Below are 20,502 nucleotides of genomic sequence, written 5' to 3'. Positions count from 1 at the left end.
GTTTGGGGAGAGAGAACTGGGGGGGAGCTGGCGATTCCAGCTGAACAATTGTATGTCACCCCTTATCATATATTACCAACAAAAGGGCTGGGATATTAGGTCTCAAACCCAGGACAAATGGCCGAGGTGCCTATTTAACATATCAAAATGGCCCTGGCCATCAGGTTCTCCCAGAATCCCTCAGTCCCTACCTGTTACAGGATTTGACTAGCACACCCTACCCCCTACCCTGAACTCCAGCCCAGGGGCTGGGGTGCCCTTCCCCCATGGGCTTTTTCCCATATTATCCAGCCATTTGGCTGCATGGTCTGAAAGGGAAAAATCAGTAGCCATCTTGAGAGATGCTTCCCCTTCCCTTCCCCTCCCCTCCTCCAAAGGTATTTGCTGACCAGCAGTTTTAGAAGTGATCAGAAGTTGAACTTAAGGCTGGACAATAAATCTATGTATCCTGGACTTGGCAAAACAAGATATGGGGAGTAATGGACTCAACTGACCAGAAGTTGAACTCAGGGGAGAGTAGGACTGGAAGAATAAATCTGAATGTGTATATCCTGGGTTCAACAAAAGCAGGACACAGGGAGTAAAAACTTATGTCTCTAAGATACCCTGAATCCTGGTAGCCATCAGTAACCTCATGCTTGTAGCTCAGCCAGTAACTTCAAAGAACTGCCTCATCCTTATTCCCCTCATCCAATCCCAAGCTGCATGTAGACTTTTCCTATATAAACCCCTTAAAGTGAGTGCTCAGGGCCATTCTCCTCCACCCACTGTGTCGGATGTTGGACTGCAGACCAAGCTTGCTTGTTTTGTTAAAAACCTCTGTGTGCTTGCATCAGATATCAGCTCTGTGGTGTTGTTGCTTGGGAGACTTGCGACCTGCTCACAACAGGTCTTTTTACCCTTTTGGCCTCTTGGTCTCCTGGCTTTCCCCTCTCTCCTCTTCTCATGTGGCCCGGCTAAGGGTCATGTCCACTCTGGACTCTCCCAGATGTCTCTGCCTCTGACTGTGCTCTCCCTCCTATCTACAATAAACTTTCTCCTCCACCATACCTAGAGGCAGTCATATCCCTTTTTTTATTTTTATTTTTATTTTAAAGGTTTATTTATTTAGTGTATGAGTGCTCTATCTGCATGTACACCTTTATGCCAGAAGAGGGCATCAGATCCCACTATAGATGGTTGTGAGCCACCATGTGGTTGCTGGGAATTGAACTCAGGACCTCTGGAAGAGCAGCAGCCAGTGCTCTGAACCACAGAGCCATGTCTCTAGCCCCTGTTTCTTTTTTTTTTCTTTCTCTCTCTCTCTCTCTCTCTCTCTCTCTCTCTCTCTCTCTCTCTCTCTCTCTCTTTTTTTTTTTTGGTTTTTTGAGACAAGGTTTCTCTGTGTAGCTCGCACCTTTCCTGGATCTCACACTGTAGACCAGGCTGGCCTCGAAATCACAAAGATCCACCTGCTCTGCCTCCCGAGTGCTGAGATTAAAGGTGTGCGCCACCACTGCCTGGCCTCCAACCTGTTTCTTTTTTTTCATTCAGGGGTGCGTGCGTGCGTGCGTGCGTGCGTGCGTGCGTGCGTGTGTGTGAGGCCCTATGTAGATGTCCAGAGTCATCTTCCCCAGTTCTTCCACCTTACCCATTGAATCAGCTCTCTTAGTCAAACCCAAGTTCACCAGTAAGCTTAGTCTTGCTAGCTGGGCTGTTCTGAGAAGGCTGGCATTCCAGGTGGGCTACTTGGCATTTGTGAGGGTTCTGGGGGTTGAACTCAGATCCTCACACTTGTGCAGTAAGCCCCTTGCCCACCAAGCCATCTCCCCAGATCATGCCTGGCATTTTTACACAAGATTCTGGGGATTCAATTCAGGTCCTCACGCTTTGAGGCAAGCTATCTCCCCACCTCAAGGAGAGATTTTCTTTATTATTCCCAACTTTTCTTCCACTAGTCAATAATACTTATTAAACCTTCGTGAACCCTGGGTGCTCCCAGGGACAGTGAATATCTCTGTTGGCACCTAGAGCCTAGGGCTGTGGCTCCTCCCTCAGCTTGCTTAAGGTCCTGGATTGCCAATGGCATTAAAAAAAAAAAAGGAGTGGAACAGTCTGCATTCTGATTCAAGATGTAGATAAGGAGATTAACTAGCCGCAAGTGTAATTTAAAACCGAGGAAAACACTACAAAGGAGAGAAAACAAGGATGTGAAGTCGGAAAAGTACCTGGGAGTTCTGGGCTGGCCTTTCTGAGGAAGTAACGTTTGAACTGAGAGCTGACTGAGGACGGCAGTCGGCCAAGTGGAAAGGCAGCATGTTCAAAGGCCCTGTGGTTAGCAGAGCCGCTCAGTAAGCTGACTGTGGTGAAGGGAGGTGGAAGGATGATGGGAAACAGCATCATTTCCTCCTCACGTGGGCTCCGGTCTCCATGGGGTTTTAAGAAGGGGTTTCGAAGAAGAGATAGCTAGGGAGAAACACCTCTGGGTGCTAGGCAGGTGGGGATTGCCTACTATTCGAAGCCTCTGTTTCCTAAGCCTCATCCTCCCTTCTTGGCCCCTCAACTCAATCAAGGGAAGTTAGGGCCCCCGCCACCTGTGGTGTCTGTCCCCTGAGGTTTGCCTGGGGCAAACAGGAAGTCACAGCCCAGTTGAGACGGGCCTGGGACTCAACTGAGAAAGCATGTCTCTTGGGTCTCTAGTCTTTCCTTTCCTGTCATCAGTGAAAGGCACAGGCACACATACACACACACACACACACACACACACACACACACACACACACACACGCACGCACAACACACACACACAGGCACACACATGCACAACACACACACATGCTCAAACTACTGAACCACCTTCTCTGTGTGACTTTAGAGAATGCCCTTCCCTTCTTAAGGCCTAAACCCCCATTTCCATGAATTTCTATAACTGCATCAGGGGCTTCGCTGGAACATAAAGGGACCTTAACCAGAAGTCATTTTTAAAGACCACTGCAAAGGGTGAGAGTGGCTCTTGCTCCCCACACAGCTGTCCAGCCCCCTCCCAGCTTTGAGTGATGTGTCCCCAGAACAGTCTCTGGGGTCGGCTCTCTTACTAACTTGCTTAGACACTAGGAAATTTAGCCATGGCTTTGCGGCAGCTAATGGCTCCACTCTCAGGCATTAGCTGACGCTGTCTCTCAGAAGCTGAACTGTAGGCTAGACCAAAACACACACACACACACACACACACACACACACACACACACACACACATACACACACACACACACACACACACACACACACACACACACACACGCCACTTTTTCTTCTTGTGCTGGAACCCAGGGAATTTTATATGTTTGGCAAGTGCTCTACTATTGGGCTACATTACATACCCAGCTCACAATTCCTTCTGTTTGTTTGTTCGTTCATTCATTCATTTATTTTTAAGGGAGATTGAGACAGGGTCTCACTATGTAGCCCTGGCTGGCCTAGAACTCACAGAAGTCCGCCTGCTGCTGCCTCCCAGTTGCTGGGGTTGAAGGTGTGTGTCACTATGCCTGTTTGGCTCTTCCTTTATTGAAATGGGGTCTTGCTATGTAGCCCAAGCTGGAATGAAACCCAGTATGTGATGTGTATATGTATCTCGGTGTGTGTCTGTATGTGGTAGCAGGGACTGAATCAAGGGTCTTGTATATACACTATCACTGAACTTGTCCTGAGCTTTTTAAAAAATATTTTTAGGTTTTCAGTCAGGGTACATAACTGTGACATACATGCAGAGTGCCTAGACTCCTAACAGCGGGAACAGGGCCTGTCTCCAGCTCTTTCACAGGCTCTTAGGACCCTACTCCTTGTACTGGGACACCTTGTCCAGTCTTAACACATGGGGAGGTGCTTAGTCTTACTGCAACTTGATATGCCATGTTTGGTTGATACTCACGGGAGACCTGTCCTTTCCTAAATAGAAACAGAGGAGGAATGTTTTGTGGGGGTAGGAACTGAGGGGGGAGTTGGGGGAAAGGGACTAGGAGGGGAGGAGGGAGAGAAGGGAAACTACAGCCAGGATATAAAATTTATTTATTTAAAAAAGTTTTTTTTTTTTTCAGATGGGGTCTCACTAAGTAGTTTAGACTGGCCTTGAACTCACTTTGCTGTCCAAGATGGCCTTGACTTTTGTGATCCTCTCAAGTAGCTGGAATTATAGGACTGGATCAGCACATCCAATATAAAGTCCTAACACTATCCACAGGTGATAGAGAAAAAAAAAAAAAAATGGAAGCCAGGCATGGTGGCACATGCCTTTAATCCCACCACTGGGGAGACAGAGGTATGAGATAGGATCAGAGTCTGGAGAAGGGAGAGGAAAGGAGACCCGAAATCTGTATCCACTCATTGGACAGATATTCACCAGCTACCACTATGTGGAAAACACGGTGCGAGCCCTGGTGACGATGTTAGCTTCCCCCCTTGGGGCTTCCATGCTGAAACATACATAAGGTCATCTCCTTGGGCTAAGTGGGGGGTGGCAGGGAGGGGATGACTGTTGTGGATCTGGAACAGTGCCTGCAGAAGGGGGCCTGAGGTGTGAGCACCCCTTTCCTCTACAGGGGGACTGCCACCACCCCCACAGACACCCATGGTTCATTGCCCACCAGCGTCCTGCCCGCCCCAGCATTCTCCGCGGCACACAGAAGCTGAGTGCCCCGGGGAGCCCGGCTACCATGCCATCTCCTCTCCCCGTCTCCTGCCTCTTCTTCCTTACCCTTGTAGGAGGCAGGACCCCCCAGAAGCCGATCCTGGTGGAGGTAGAAGGTATGTCTGCCTGTCTTTCTGAAGGGAAGGAGCTGGGGTTGGAAGCCTGGGTTCTGGGCTGAGTACCTGGCCTTCTCTGGGCCTCCATTTTCTTAGTTAAACTTCTGGGAGGAGTCAGAAGAGACCCTCAGGGCTTCCCATACGGTGAACTCCTGGGGTCCTTTGGTTTATGAAGAAGGAAGGGGGGCTGGGGCTCCCCTCTATCTCTCCCCACAGAGGGAAGCAACATTTTGCTGCCATGCCTCCCGGACCCCTCACGGGTCTCTTCTGAGAAGCTGGCCTGGTATCGAGGGAATCAGTCAACCCCCTTCTTGGAGCTGACCCTAGGGTCCCCGGGCCTGGGCCTGCAGGTGGGGCCCCTGGGAATCTTTCTAGTCATTATCAACGTCTCGGACCATATGGGGGGCTTCTACCTGTGCCGTAAGAGCCCCCCTTTCAAGGATACCTGGCAGCCTGCCTGGACAGTGAACCTGGAGGACAGTGGTGAGTGCCCGGCAGAGCTGGGGGGTGGAGGTGGATTGGAAAGTGGGGCTCTCCAAGGACCGGGAAAGTTTTTCAGTCAAGGTGGGGCCACAGCGGCTGAGGAGGAAGGGGTTAGTTATAGGCAGCTGGTTCCCATGGCTTGGTAACTACTCTCAGTTACCCCACAGCTCTGTCTCGCTCGTCTGTCAATCATAGTTGCTTTCTCTCTGTATCTCTGGCTCTGCCTTTCTGGGTCTCTGTATCTCCCCCGTCTCACGTATGGCTTGGGGTTTCTTCCCAGGGGAGCTGTTCCGCTGGAACGCTTCGGATATAAGGGACATGGACTGTGGCCTGGAGAACAGGTCTTCAGGGAGCCACAGGCCCGCTTCTGGTTCCCAAAACATTTCCTGGCTGTATGTGTGGGCTAAAGACCACGCTGAGGCCGTGGGGACAGGGTCTGTATGTGCCCCACGGAGGGTCAGTCTGAATCAGAGTCTCGTCAACCAAGGTAAGGGGACAGTGCTTGGGGAGGCTGGGAAGTGGGTCCCAAGGATAAGGATGGTGCTGGGAACTGGAGGGTTTGGGGAGACGAGACCCCATGGATTATATTTTCATTATCTTTTCTCTCCATGCTCTAGATCTCACTGTAGCCCCTGGCTCCACACTTTGGCTGTCCTGTGGGGTACCCCCTGTCCCAGTGGACAGAGGCTCCATCTCCTGGACCCATGTGCATCCTAGGAGGCCTAATGTCTCATTACCAAGCCTAAGCCTTAGGGGAGAACACCCAGTCCGAGAGATGTGGGTTTGGGGGCGTGTTCTGTCACTGCCTCAAGCCACAGCTTTAGATGAAGGTACCTATTATTGTCTCCATGGAAACCTGACCATCGAGATGCATGTGAAGGTCATTGCAAGGTCAGGTAGGGTTTCTCTCAATTCTGGGAATCTGTGTGGAATTATTGAAATTATTGGAAGGGTTAAAAAGAATTGTGGTCAGGGGTAGTGTGTGTATTTAGCATGTATGAGGCCATGGGTTCCATCCCTAGTGTGTGTGTGTGTGTGTGTGTGTGTGTGTGTGTGTGTGTGTGTGTGTGTAGACAGAGACAGACAGACAGGAGGCTGGTGGTACACAACGGTAACCCTAGAACTTGGGAGACTGAGGCATGAATATAAGTTCTAAGCCTGTCTAGCACTAGGACCAGCTTCAAGCCTCACCCCAAACTCCAGTTTGTACACTGAATACTAACTGTAGCTCTTTGTTCATTGCTTCTGAGAACTGGTTTTTCTGGGTCTTCTCCTGTGAGCTTTGGTGACCTCTTCCTCCCAAACCCTCCCCGTTGGAGTCCTGGGTCTTGTACTCACGCCTATCCACACCCGATTCTCATTCGCATCCTCCCAGGGCTCCTAGTTTCCCATGGCTTCTATCTGCCCTGGGCTCCACACTCCCCATACCCAGCCATCTCCTGGAATTGACATTTGATGTCCCACGGACATCCCTGGCTTGCTGTATAAAGTTAAACTCAGCCTCTTTCCCACCTGCACCCTTCTGGGTGGCTCCGAACAAGCCCTTGGGTGGAGCGTGGGTCGTGTGCCCAAGCTGAGGAGCTTCACTTTCTTCCTCTTCCTCACTCCATCCATCCAAGCGGCCACAGTGTCAGCCTTTGCTGTCTCCTCAATACAATCCCACTGTGCTATCCTGACCACAACCCTGACATGCTACCTCCACTTCCACTCCAAACTTGATCTCAACACGTTGGATTCTAACGTGGTGAACTCACTTTGCCCTACATTTTAACCATGATTATCCTTAACTGCAGAGTTAACCTTCCCCTAATCCTGACATTGCTTGGATCATACCCATGCTTTGTATGTGGTTGGTTAGATGGTGTCTCGTGCTCTGTGGAATACTCTTTGTCCTCCTGGGAAGAACAGTTCCTTAGTGGAGAGGAACCCTCTGTGGAGCTCAAGACTTTAAAGTCTTTAAGACATACCTCCCTGGAGGGGTTGGGGAGTAAGTTAGACGCCTTATGGGATCCTTGTCTCACAGCGCCTTCCTCCTAGCAGTGTGGCTCTGGCTGATGAGGACTGGTGGATGGATGGTCCCAGTTGTGACTATAGTCTATCTCATCTTCTGCATGGTTTCTCTGGTGGCTTTTGTCTATTTTCGAAGAGGTGAGTCATGCCTCCCAGTTTCTCCAAATCCTACCCGATCTTTCCCAGAATAAAGCCACACTGAGCGATCTGACATGTCCCACAGCCCTGCCCTTTCTTCTTTAACACCTCCCAAACTTCCCAGGGACCCTAGTGTTTGTACAACCATCTCCTCTAGTGAACCAAAGGCCCTCCCCTGTGTCCCCCACATTCTCCTCCTGCCAGGCACCCCCCCCTCATCAATCTCTTTAAATCCCACCAGCCCTTATCCTGAAGAGGAAAAGAAAACGAATGATGGACCCGGCCAGGAGGTAAAGGAGCAGCTTTATACTCTTTCTTCCATCCTGGGGGCCTTGGCACCATCTCTGTGGTTGAAATGCTACCCAAGTTCAGAGGCTGCCTCCAAAATCACCTTCCTTGGCACGGTCCCCAACTCACTGGTGGACTGTCCCTACACAGTTAACCTCCAGAACAGACTGGAAGAGAGAATCCCTACATGGTTTAGCCTCAAGGTGCACCAACCCTTTCTCCCCCCCCCCCAGATTCTTCAAAGTGACCCCTCCCTCAGGAAACGGGACCCAGAATCAGTATGGGAACGTGCTCTCCCTTCCGACGCCCACCTCCGGCTCAGGTGAAACACACACACCCCACACACACACCCCCACCCCCCCACCCCCACTCCCCCACCCCCCCACCCCCGACACACCCCCACCCCCACCCCGCGCGCGCGCGCACGCACAGGGGCCTTCGACTCAAGACCAGTTACCCAGGCGCACAGAGACTTTATGCAGGGCCTAAAGCCTTGTCTCCTTTCCTCCCTGTCTGTGATGACCCTTTTAAAACACTCTTTCTCATCAGCCCACTCTCAGCGTTGGGCGGCTGGCCTGGGGAGTGCCAATGGGTCCTATGGCACCCCGCGCATTGAAGTCCAGGACACTGAAGCTCAGAGCCATGAGACAGGTCAGATTGAAGGGTCCTTCTTCACTTTGAGAATGTTGGAGCAGCCTGCGGTGGGATCCGTGGACTGGGGGTGGAGGAGGAGAGGTATTGATAACTCAGTTCTCCACACTGGTCCCAAATTCAGAGCTGGAAGAAGAAGGGGAGGCCTATGAAGAGCCAGACAGTGAGGAGGGTTCCGAGTTCTATGAGAACGACTCCAACCTTGGGCAGGACCAGCTTTCTCAGGGTGAGGCCCCACTTCCCCTGGTCCTGACACTTCCCCGACTGTGGACCTCTGTTAGAGATGCCCCTTTTTCTGTACCAGATGGTAGTGGTTATGAGAACCCTGACGATGAGCCCCCGGGTCCAGGGGAGGAAGACTCCTTCTCTAACGGTAATGTGGGGTCCTTGCGGGGCTGGTGGCCAGGAAAGCGTGGTTGGTGCTATAGAGCTCCTAACACACGGGGACACTGCTTGAGTTCTTTCTCTGTTCCACAGCCGAGTCTTATGAAAATGCAAACGAGGAGCTGGCCCAACCTGCTGGCAGGACAATGGGTGTGTATGTGTGCGTGTGCGTGTGCGTGTGCATGTGTGTGTGTGAAAAGTGGTCACTCTGGGACAAGGCTGGAGACCAGGAGAAAAAGTGACGTGTCTCTTCTTGTTCCAGACTTCCTGAGCCCCCATGGATCTGCCTGGGACCCCAGCCAAGAAGCATCCTCGCTTGGTGAGAGATGCTTAGGAACACCCTTATTTGGTCAATTCAGGCTGATATAATCTTAGCTTTGACCCCAAGCCCAAGTGTCTTATTAGGCTTCATTCCTAACTCTGACCTCCACCCTCTATCCTGTTTTCCTAGTATTTATACTATCTCTAACCTTGAACATCAATGTCGACCCAAGTGGGCCTGACATAGTTGTTTGTGTCTGGAATCCTAAGTCTGTGGGAGGGAGGCTGAGGCAGGAAGATGGCCATGGGCTTGAGGCTAGCCTGGGGTACTTAAGTGAATTCCAGGTCAGCCTAGGCTGAAACCTTGTAGCAAAAACGAAACAAAAAATACCCAACCAACCAACAAAAAAATTGAAGCCAATGATTTCCCACCTGGAGTTTGACCTCTACCAAACCCCAGTCTAATGGAGTCTTAACCTTGACTCCAGCTGTCTGTGTAATTTCCTGTGATCTTGAATTTGACTCTTCCCGATTCTGTTCTTGACTCTTCCTTTGGCCTTGGCCATCCTAAGACTGAGTAGGATCTTTTGTTTTGTTTTTTGTTTTTATTTTATTTTCTGGAGCTGAGGACTGAACCCAGGGCCTTTCTCTTGCTAAGCAAGTGCTCTACCACTGAACTAAATCCTCAACCCCGAGTAGGATCTTTTTTATTGTTGTTGTTTGTTTTTCGAGTTGGATTTCTCTGTGTAGATCTGGCCGTCCTGGAACTAACTCTGTAGGCCAGGCTAGCCTTGAACTCGCAGAGATTGGCCTGCCTCAGGCTCCTGAGTGCTGGAATTAAAGGCTTGTGCCACCACCGCCCGGCTCTGAGTAGGATTTTGATGCTGAGCAAATCATTCCTAGTTTGACATGAGAAGTTCCCACTTGCCCCTGCTTGGCTCCTGCCTCGTGGTATGCGGCACTTCCCTCCCCCGAAAGCCCCAGCAGGGTTTCAGGGTCTCTAATTTTCCATTCCCTACCTAAGCAGGGTCCCAGTCCTATGAGGATATGAGAGGGATACTGTATGCAGCTCCCCAGCTCCGATCCATTCGGTCTGGCCCCAGTCACGAGGAAGGTGGGTGTTTCTGCCTGCTTCTTAGTTGTCCTCTGGACCACTCCCTCCTGCCTCCTTCCCATCCTGTGGATACCTTCCTTTTTCCTGGTCTTATCTAGATGCAGACTCTTATGAAAACATGGATAAATCTGATGATCCAGAGCCAGCATGGGGAGGAGAAGACCATATGGGGACTTGGGATACCAGGTGACTCCCAAGTGACTAGGTGAGCTGGACACTGCCCCTGGGAAAGGGGAGGAAGAGGGGGATAAATATGGATGGTAGTGCAGTGCTGGCTTATGGGGAAAGGGAGGGGAGGGTTTCCAGGGCCAGGTGGATGGGGCCTCAACGCCTGCCCATCATTGTTTTTTTCTACATAGCCCGGGTTTCCTCAGGCCCCAAGAACCACATCCAACTCTGAAATCTGGAGGTCCCAAGCAGATGGTGTCGGTCACTGAAATAACCTTGTTTAGGATGTGTGTATGTGGATACACGCACCCTCAAATGCATGTACAAAGCTTCCTTCCCACCCTTTTTATTTTCCCCAAATAAACTCAACAAGCCACTCGAGTTCTCTGAAGCAATGCCCTTGTGTGGGAGAGGAAGGAAAGATGGGGTTGGATGCACTCCTGAATCACCCAAAGGAAGGAGGGCTGCAGTTAGCCTGGCTCCGGCCTTCCCATGGCTTGGCAGTAGCCACCTTCCAAACATCCAGGGATGCCGATATGTTCATCCACTATCCAGCTGATGTCCCGTGAGGAAGAGACCGTGATGGGATTGGCACTCTAGTTAGAAAACATCGTCTAGCATCACTACAGATTTTTTTTTGTCTTCTCTATTCTATGCATTAACATCTATGAGCCATTTCATCCTTCGATAAGGTCACAAACTTCTTGAGTATGCCAGGATTTATCAAAGTAAATTTATGTGTGGAACTGAAGTGTGTGTGTGTGTGTGTGTGTGTGTGTGTGTGTGTGTGAGAGAGAGAGAGAGAGAGAGAGAGAGAGAGAGAGAGAGAGAATGAGAATTTTTTGAGATGAGATTTTTGATATGTATCTTACTGCTTAGGGTTTCTATTTCTGTGATAAACCACCACAACCAAAAGCAACTTGGGGAGGAAAGGGTTCATTTCATCTTACAGCTTACAGCCTATCACCCAGGGAAGTCAGGGCAGGAACTCAAGGCAGGATTTGGAGGCAGGAGTTGATGCAGAAGCCATGAAGAAGTGCTGTTTACTGGCTTGCTCTCCATGACTTGCTTAGCCTGCTTTCTTATAGAACCCAGGGCTCTTACCCAGGGGTGACAATGCCCACAGTGGACTGGGCCCTCTGAAATCATTAATCAAGAACATGCCTCACGGACTTACCTATAGGCCGATGGAGGCATTTTCTCAGTTTAGAATCCCTCTTCCTAGATGACTCCATATTCTGTCAAATTGACAAAAACTAACCAGCACACTATCTGTCCATCCTGGTCTTTAACGTATGGGCTCAAGGGATACCCTTGTCTCATGAATAGTTGGAACTACAATTGAATGCTACTGTTTGTCAAACCTAGGGCCTCACACATGCTACTGAGAACACTGTGCTACCCAGCCATACTTAAAGCTTTATGAAATATATGTTTGGTAGTTTTTTGTTTTCTTTTTGAGACAGGGTTTCTCTGTCCTGGAACTTGCTCTGTAGACCAGGCTGGCCTCAAACTTACAAAGATAATCCTGTATTTCCTGGTGTTCAATGTGTAGAATTCTAAGCATCTCTGAAGTGTGTGTGTGTGTGTGTGTGTGTGACTGATGGTTGGCAGCACTGATGGTTGGTAGCTTCAGGATGAGAATGGTCTTCAGAGAGACCAGGTAGGATGAGAGGGTTGGGAATTTCAACTCATCCAGCCTCCAGAAAGGGGAGAGGACTGAAGGTTAAGTTGATGGCCATTGAGGTAGTTAGTCATGCCTATGTATAAATCTGGAGGAATGAAGCAAGAGGATCGGATGTTCCAGGCCAGCTTGGACTGTGAAAACAAAAGCAGAAAAGAGGGAACAGGTTTGGAGAACACCGAGGCTGCTGATCACGTGGAGGCTTTTAGAAAGTGAATTGAGCCCATGAAGAGGTTTGTGGGAACCCTGATTTGTATCAGTTTCTCCAAAGCACAGGTGTGGTGCACTAAGTATAGTCTTAGGATTTAGGAGGCTAAGGCAGGAGGATGGAGTTCGAGGCCACCCGGTCTCTGAACAAAGCAACACGAGTGGACATCCTGGAGGTGCTTGGGGGTGCGGCAGGGGCCAGCCTTGGGACTGGCACCCTCGTCCTTCCGGTTCTGACTTCTCCAGGTAGACCCTGTCAGTACTCAGCTAGATTAAAGGCTGTCACTTGCTGTCCCCTGGAAAATTAGTCACTTGTTGGTGGAGAGAAATCTCCATACCTTTTTGGGATCATACAAATCTGTGGTGATTGTTACTTAGAGTGCAGGAGGAAAAGAATTTGAATATTTTTTTTCCTGTATTATCAGATTATGTTTATTAAGTCATGTCATCTTCCCAAAACCCCTCTAAGTATGACATCTTCATGGATGAAGAGATTGCGGCAGGCGAGGAGAGAAATAACATGCCAAGACTTGTCTAGTCAGTACGTGGTGAGGCCTCGTACTCTAGTTCTCTGCCCACCTTCAACCTCGACGCTCCCCCTTCTGGTTCTTTATTCGTGGACACTGTGGTGCTGGAGATGACACACAGGGCTTGGGGATGTTAGGGCTGTGCTCCATCACTGAGCTGTAGCCCAGCCCCCTCCTTCCTGACACAACACTGTAGAAGGGGAACTGAGCTTTGGAGAAGCTAAGTGACACATCTTGGTCCCATGGCTAAAGTCTGAGCATGTAGTCGCCCTGTCTCCCCACTTGGTGTACGTGGGTGGAGCCTTGTCCTTACACAAACCCCGCCTGCAAGGCATCAACAGTGACCAAGTGAGATGGCATTGGTGACTGATTCCCAATGTCCTCCATCGGTCCTGATCTCCCTGCCACCATTGTCCCCAGCTCTATGGCCTTTTAAAACTCAGACTGGCAACCGAAACCTAGTCTTTCTTTTTAAAAAGATTAAAGATGTTTATTATTTCATGTGTATGGGTGTTTTGTCTGTCTGTATGGCTGTACACCACATACCTGCCTGGTGCCTGAGGAGGCCAGAAGAGGATATTGGATCCCTTGGGACTGGAGTTATAAATGGTTGTGAACTGCCACATGGTTGTTGGGAATCAAACCCAGGTCCTCTAGAAGAGCAGCCAGTGCTCCTAATCACTGAGTCATCTCTCCAGTCTGTGAAACCTAGTCTGTCTGTCTCTCCCTCCCTCCTCTGCTTTCTTTTCTTTCTTTCTTTCTTTCTTTCTTTCTCTCTCTCTCTCTCTCTCTCTCTCTCTCTCTCTCTCTCCTCCCTTCTTCCCTCCCTTCCTCCCTCCCTCCCTCCCTTCCTCCCTCCTTCTTCTCCCCCAATCCCCCCTCCGCCCCCCTGCCCTTCTGAAACAGGGTTTCTCTGTGTAGCCCTGGCTGTCCTGGAACTCACTCTGTAGACAAGGCTGAACTCAGAGATCCACTTGCCTCTGCCTCCCTAGTGCTGGGATTAAAGGTGTGTTCCACCATCATCTGACAAAACCTATTCAAAAGAAATTTCAAAGCTCTCTGTGAGACTACATAAAAAAACAAAACAAAACAAACTTTCCAGTGTTCTTTTATATATTTATATATATATATATATTATATGTATGAGTTATGTGTATGTATGTGTGATATGTATTATATGTTTTGCCTACATATATGTGTACCATGTATGTGCCTGGAACCCACAGAGGTCAGAAGAGAGCATCAGATGTCCTGGAACTGGAGTTACAGATGGTTGTGAGTCTCTATGTGACTTCTGTTTCCAGAACCCTGGTCCTCTATAAGAACTGCAAGTGCTCTTAACCGCTGAGCCATATCTCCAGTCCCTAGAGTTTGTATTTTATCTTGTTTTTGAGACAGGTTCTCATGTATACCTGGCTTCCAGCTCTCTCTATAGCCTAGGGTGGCCTTGGGCTTCTGACCTTCCTGCTTCTCCTCCTCAGTTGTGGGATCAGAGGTGTGTGCGGGAAACGTGGTGCTGGGGATGGAACACGGAACCTCACAGATGTTAGTAAACACTATTAACTGGGAAACCCCCTCAGCCTGCACGAGGACTTTTACTCTCATGTCGAAGGCCAGGGCTCAGGGAAGGATTTTTCTTCATTGTCTGTGCCCAGAAGAGAGGCAGTCCTTCCTTAGTCTCCAGCCTCGGGCAGGAAGCTCCATTTCAGCTCTGTGCTGTTCGGAGGGCCTCCGTCTCCACCTCTGTCCCCAGTCAGGTATTCAAACTTCTGTTCTTGGGACTCTTGCAAACCTCATGAGCTGCTTGACCACACATTTCCCCGCTCACCCATTATGGTGGCTTTGATTTCTTAATTTCTGGCATCTTGAGGATTCTGCTTTTGAGCTCAGTTATTTAAAAAAAAAAAAATGGCTTAAGGGTATGACTCAGTGCCGCAGTACTTGTGTAGCATGGGAGAAACCTGGAGCTCCACTCCCAGGCTTCAAAACTCAAACCACTAAAGAAGGCTCCTTGTTAGATTCACATATTATACGCATGTTTAAGGGTTCGAACCTCCGGCATTTCCCTGGGCTTCCATCTCAGTGGCAAAGCCGCCTGCATTTGCCTGAACACCCGTTCTTCCAAGTAGCCCCTCTCGTGCACAGAATTCCCTCTCTGCTGCCCACCACCCAGCCTGCTTCATTTTAGCTCTTGCCTGTGAGCTGGATGGGCTGCCTCACCTCTGTAATCCCAGTACTCGAGAGGCTAAGGTAGAAGGACCCACCAGAGTTGGGAGGCTAGCCTGTGCTATCCAATGAGTTCGAGGTCAGCCATGCTGGAAGTTCGTCAGGGACTCAGAGATGAGAAGGAAGGGGAAGTGGATGTGGAATGCTGGGTTGTGAGAAGTACTCCTTGTGGGTCCCATGTATTCAGGGCAGAGGACAGAGACACTTTGGTGGGCTCTGTCGTCTAGGGGTGCTATGGTTGGAGCTGAGCTCTGCTGACGTCAGCTCTGCTGACGGTAGCTCGGTGGCTCGGTGCCGACTGTCAGGATTTCAAACACCAGCTCCTCCCCTCCCCGGCTCGGTGCTTCAAGGTCTTCATATGGCAGTTTCCTGATCTGAGAAACAAGGACAGCAGTGATGGTTTCTTTCGGAATTAATCTTTCTAATGTTCTGTGGTGCTGGGAATCAAACTTCAGGTCTTGCTCATGCTAGGGAAGGAAGCACACTAACCACCCAACCCCCGAGGGGGTGATGTGACCATACCTGACGGTAGCACAGTAAGCTCTAACATGAACTATTATTATAATCTGGCCTTTATGGAGGCTCCATTGTATACCAGGAGCCAGAAATCACCAAAGCATTATGTAGAGACCTCCCTATGAAGGAGTCACGTCTCAAAGCGGCTCAACTTACTGTTCCATGCTTCTAGTTTTGGACAGGGCCTGGACCACTCTCAGTTCTTGAGTTAGACTTGGAGAAAATTTCGGGTTCTCAGTGTCTCTCCCTGCATCCCTAAGCTTGCAGTTACTTCCCAGGTAGGTCCAGAGTTGGGAAAGGGAGGTAGAGGGGTTAAAGTTTCATTTAGACCTGCTGGGCACTGCAGTCCTGCTGCTTGGCTCCATAGTTTAATGTCAGCCTGGCTAAGAGAGTGAGAATCTACCTCTAAAAGAGAAAACAGAAAGGAAAGTTTAGGGCTGGAGACATGGCTCAGTGCTTAAGAGGGCTTTTGACTGCTCTTGCAGAGGACCTGCGATGGATTTCCCACACGGAGGCTCGCAACACCTGTAACCTCAGTTCCGCGGGATCTGATGCTCTCTTCTGATCTCCACGGGCACTGCATGCATGTGGTACACAGAAAGACACGCAGGCAAAACACCAGACACTTAAAAGCAAAAACAAATGTTTTTATAAGGAAAAAATTTCCTCTCTGTCTGAAAGTTTGATAAAATCTCTTGACAGATTACCAAGAGAAAAATCATTTTAATTGTGTGCACATGTATGACAGTCACACAAAAAAGTGGTGGGGCCAGAGTGAAGTGGTGCATGCCTTTCATTTTATTACTTGGAAGGCAGAGGCAACCAGATTTCTATGAGTTCAAGGACACCCTGGTCTACATAGTGAGTTACAGGAGAGCCAAGGTTATATAGAGATCTTGTCTCAAACAACAACAAAAGAACAAGAACCCTTTCTTAAAAAGGTGGTGGGGGCAGATGACTGAAGTTTATGTATTATCCTGAGCTACAGAGGAAACAGGCTTGGGACTTCTTGGGGAAGTAGAGGCAAGCCATGTGAGGTCCCAGAAAATGCTTTTGTCTCACATCACCTGTTAACTTTTCATTTTCTTGTCTTGTCTGTCCTTCCTTCCCTCTTATTTCCTTCTCTCTTCCTCCCTTCCTCCTCCCTCTCCATCTTGACACAGTCTTCCTATTTAGCCCAGGTTGGTCTTGAACTCATGATCCTTCTGTCTCAATCTTCCTTGTGCTGGGATTACAGGTGTGCTGCACCACTTGGCCTTACTGTGGACAAGCCTAAAGTGCATTTCCTTTACAGAGGTTTCTTCTACAGAGGATGACTTTCCAGAGCTACATATTCATCTGCATTTCTATAAATAATCACCGAAAAATATGTCAAAGAAGTACGCTGCAGGACGGCATATTTTGGTCTGCATCGGGGCATATAGTCGAGCTTGGCTGCTGAGTAGAGCTGGAAGACCCAGGAAAAGAGCCCCACCTGCTGGTGGCTGTGTGTCTTTAATCCTGACCAGGGCTGAGTCACTTGGAGCATCTGAGGTGCTTTTGAGTTGAGGCAGGTGTTGGAGGGGTTGTCACTGTTGAATGGTAGTAGCGGTGTCCTGGATGGACTGTGGACATCGGTCAAGATGCCATTCGGAACTGTGGTGGTAGTGCACACCTGTGACCCCAACACTCACAAGGCTGAAGCAGCAGAAGGATCTGGACCAGGCCAGCTGGAACTACATAGTGAGACTTGTCTAAAAAAAGGTGTGTGTGTGTGTGTGTGTGTGTGTGTGTGTGTGTGTGTGTGTGTGTGTGTTCATCTAAATGAAAGTCTCTGGAAACTCCTGTGAGGGATTATCTGGAGTGGGAATAGCATCCCGGATAAAGGATGAGGAAGAAAGAAACTCTGCTTTTTGTCTGCTGCCTTCACTCTGCTGGCGAGCTCATCATCCACCCTGCTCCCGGGGCATCACCACGCTGATGCCAGAGCCGACTTCCCCAGGCTTCCAACATAGACTGAAGATAAGCAGGTCTCCAGAAACCCTCCAGGCCTTCAGCACCAGATTGAGATGGCTGAGACATCCAGCCTCACAGACTGAGTGACTATTGTTTGATTACCCAGACCATATTATGTAAGCCAAACTAATTAATCTCATATATATATATATTCTGAAGCCTTTTGAGACTATAATATTCTCTGCTGCAACCTTGACAGAAGAATTCATCCCATCAGCTCCGTTTCTCTGCAGAATCTTGACTAATACACTGGCCTAGCATGCATGAAGCCTTAGGTTTAACCTCCAGCCCTTCACAATAAATTAATAAATTCTCTGCAAGATACCTCGGTGGGTAAGGGGACTTGCTGCAGAGCCATGTCACAAGCACCTTATGCTGGAAACATAAAGATGTTTGTGCCTTTTCAGTAACAGAACTTACTGAGGAACATTTTAATGGCAGGAATTTGAAACATAAAACCCACCTATTTTAGATCCAGCCAAGGTGAATGCAGGTTCTTTTATTCCAATCATAATTACTAGTATCAGCTCTCACAGGACACAGCATTCAGTAAATTATATCTACATACATATATACGGTTTACAGAATAAATACAAAAGGCTGCAACAGAGTCCAAAAGGTTCCAGAAGTGGTGGGGTGGTGGTGCACGCCTTTAATCACAGCACTCAAGAGGCAGAGCCAGGCAGATCTCTGTAAATTAGAGGCCAGCCTGGTCTACAGAGTGAGATCCAGGACAGGGGCCAAAACAACACAGAGAAACCCTGTCTCAAAAAACCAAAACCCCAAAACCAAAGCAACAGCAACAGCAAAAGGTTTCAGAAGTGAGTCTGAAAGAGAGCCTGTATTGATAACTAACCAGACCAGTGAGAGGAAGGAGTGGCTGAAACCAGGGGCTGAAGGCAGGAAGTGGTGACTTTGAGCCCAGGTGGGACAGGCACACAGGTGTAGGGGCAGGCAGTTGTGTAGGACAGGGCAACAGGGGGAAACGGAGCCAAGCTAATTAAAAATTCATTTATTTTGTGTATGAGTGTTTTGTCTGCATATATGTCTGTGTACCATGTGCATGCAGTGCCTGAGAAGATTAGAGCTTCTGGAACTGGAGTTACAGACAGTTGTGAGCTGCCATGTGGGTACTGGGAACTGAACCCATGTCCTCTGGAAGAGCAGTCAATGCTCTTAACCGCTAAGCCATCTTCGCAGCCTCTGATAACATCTTTTAGTAAAACACAAAGTCATCTGTAGCAGGCCTCCTTTTGGGCCACCAGCCAGCTCCCAAATCATGACACGGAGATTTATTACTAGTTAGGAATGCTCGGCCTTAGCTTATGCTGGTCCCACTGGCTCTTCTAACTTCATTTAACCTGTTTCTCTTCATCTACGTTTTACCTTGGGGCTTTTTACCTTTCTTTCCTTCTGTATGTCCTACTTCTCTGCTTACTCTGTGTCTGGCTGGCTGGTGGCTGCCTGGCTGGTCCTGGGCATCTCCCTCTCTTTCTCTCTGGAGCCTGGATTCCTCCTTTTATTTATTCTCTCTACCCACCATCCCTGCTTATCCCTCTACTGCCTAGCTATTGGACATTCAGATTTCTATTAGACCAATCAGGTGCCTTAGGCAGGCAAGGTGACACAGCAACACATCTTTACACAATTAAACAAATGCAACACATCTTCATATACTTAAACAAATTCAGTATAAACAAATGTAACACATCTCTGCCTAGTTAAAATAATATTCCACAATAGTCATCTTAACTTCAAAGAAAAAAATTGTTTTTATGTGTGTCTACGTGTGTGTGACTGCTTGTGTGTCTATGCACTGTATGCATGAAGGTACACACAGAGGCCAGAAGAGGGCACTGGATACCCTGCAACTGGAATTTCAGGTGGTTGCAAGCTGCTAAGCTGGGAACTGAACCTGGGTCTTCTGAAAGGGCTCTTACCTCACTGAGGCATCTCTCCAGGTCTGTCCATCATCTGAACTGTATCATGGTAAATGGGGAGACAAACTCTATTAGCTAACTGGCTTTGTGGGGGCAAGAGTAATACAAGGAACCTAATTTATGACAGTCGAAGGAGAATGTCGGAACAAGACTACTGTGGAATAATCCTTCTGTGCACCGTGTGAATATATGTCGCTATGATTGGCTTAATAAACAAGCTGACTGGCCAATAGCTGAACAGGATAAAGTTAGGCAGGAAAGCCAAGCTGAGAACCATGGGATGAGGAAAGGCAGAATCAGAGGAGATGCCAGCCAGATGCAGAGGGAGCAGGGTGTGTACAAAATGAGGTAACAAGGCATGAGCCACATGACAGCACATAGATTGATAGAAATGGGTTATTTTAAAATGCTAAGTGTTAGCTAGTAACAAGCCTGAGCTATTGGCTGAGCAGTTATAATTTATATTAAGTCTCTGAGTCAGTTATTTGAGAAATGGCTGCCAGTTATTTGGGAGCAAATGGTCAGGACAGGAAACTTCTGCCAACACAAGACCACCTCTGAATCTAGGCTTTGACCCTCTCACTTGAACCAGAAGCCTGAGTAGCTGATTCCTTTGATGCCTGCATTTCAAAGACAAGGCTCTTCTATGAATTGCTGAGTTGTGAAAAAGCAAGGGATTTATTAAGACTTCAGGAGTAACATATGCACAAACATGTTACTGACTGGCAGTACTTACATTTTCCCAATTGATGCTCTACATGCACGAGGGTATTGACCAGCAGACAATAGATCAGCAGTAGGGACCCCTCTCTCAATTTTGAAGTTGTTTCTTTCCCCAAACTAGCTATTCATGCATCATGTTGTGCTGGCCAGGGGCAGCACAGCTCCTAATCAGCCTGCAATCGCTCTGTAGTAAACTGTGTTGATGAGCGGCCGGGCTCTGTAGGCTAGGTGTAGTAAATGCGAGGCCTTTATCAGAAGTAACCCCACTATAAATCGAGGAGCATCGGTATTTCAAAGAACAGGAAAGGGAGGAGCTCGAAGTCTCTTTGCAACAGGGAAGAAGTGAGCATCTTTTTTTTGTTTGTTTGTTTTTTTGTTTTTTGAGACAGGGTTTCTCTGTGTAGCTTT

At 48.7% G+C, this 20,502-nt stretch overlaps 1 protein-coding gene across 4 annotated transcripts; it reads left to right on the top strand.

Moving 5' to 3' along the window:
• Positions 1–4,527: 4,527 nt before the first annotated feature.
• On the top strand, positions 4,528–10,657 carry Cd19 (CD19 molecule). 4 transcript variants are annotated; one of them, XM_042270616.2, is made up of 15 exons: positions 4,528–4,779; positions 4,996–5,262; positions 5,543–5,749; positions 5,880–6,158; positions 7,300–7,410; positions 7,652–7,700; positions 7,932–8,020; positions 8,248–8,349; positions 8,474–8,575; positions 8,654–8,722; positions 8,827–8,883; positions 8,996–9,052; positions 10,019–10,108; positions 10,207–10,313; positions 10,468–10,657. In XM_042270616.2, exons 1-14 carry the CDS (start codon positions 4,689–4,691, stop codon positions 10,296–10,298), a joined length of 1,662 nt encoding a protein of 553 aa, XP_042126550.1. In that variant the 5' UTR covers positions 4,528–4,688; the 3' UTR covers positions 10,299–10,313; positions 10,468–10,657. The 4 variants fall into 4 exon arrangements, with proteins under 4 accessions (XP_042126550.1, XP_015854342.2, XP_042126551.1 ...); XM_015998856.3 differs by having other exon boundaries at positions 4,558–4,779; positions 7,303–7,410; positions 10,022–10,108; XM_042270617.2 differs by having other exon boundaries at positions 4,558–4,779; positions 7,303–7,410.
• The last annotated feature ends 9,845 nt before the right edge of the window (positions 10,658–20,502 follow it).

This window comes from Peromyscus maniculatus, chromosome 1 (assembly GCF_049852395.1).
Source record: "Peromyscus maniculatus bairdii isolate BWxNUB_F1_BW_parent chromosome 1, HU_Pman_BW_mat_3.1, whole genome shotgun sequence".
Lineage (NCBI taxonomy): Eukaryota > Metazoa > Chordata > Mammalia > Rodentia > Cricetidae > Peromyscus > Peromyscus maniculatus.
The sequence above is the reverse complement of the archived record's forward strand: the minus strand, read 5'-3'. Positions and strand labels throughout refer to the sequence as shown.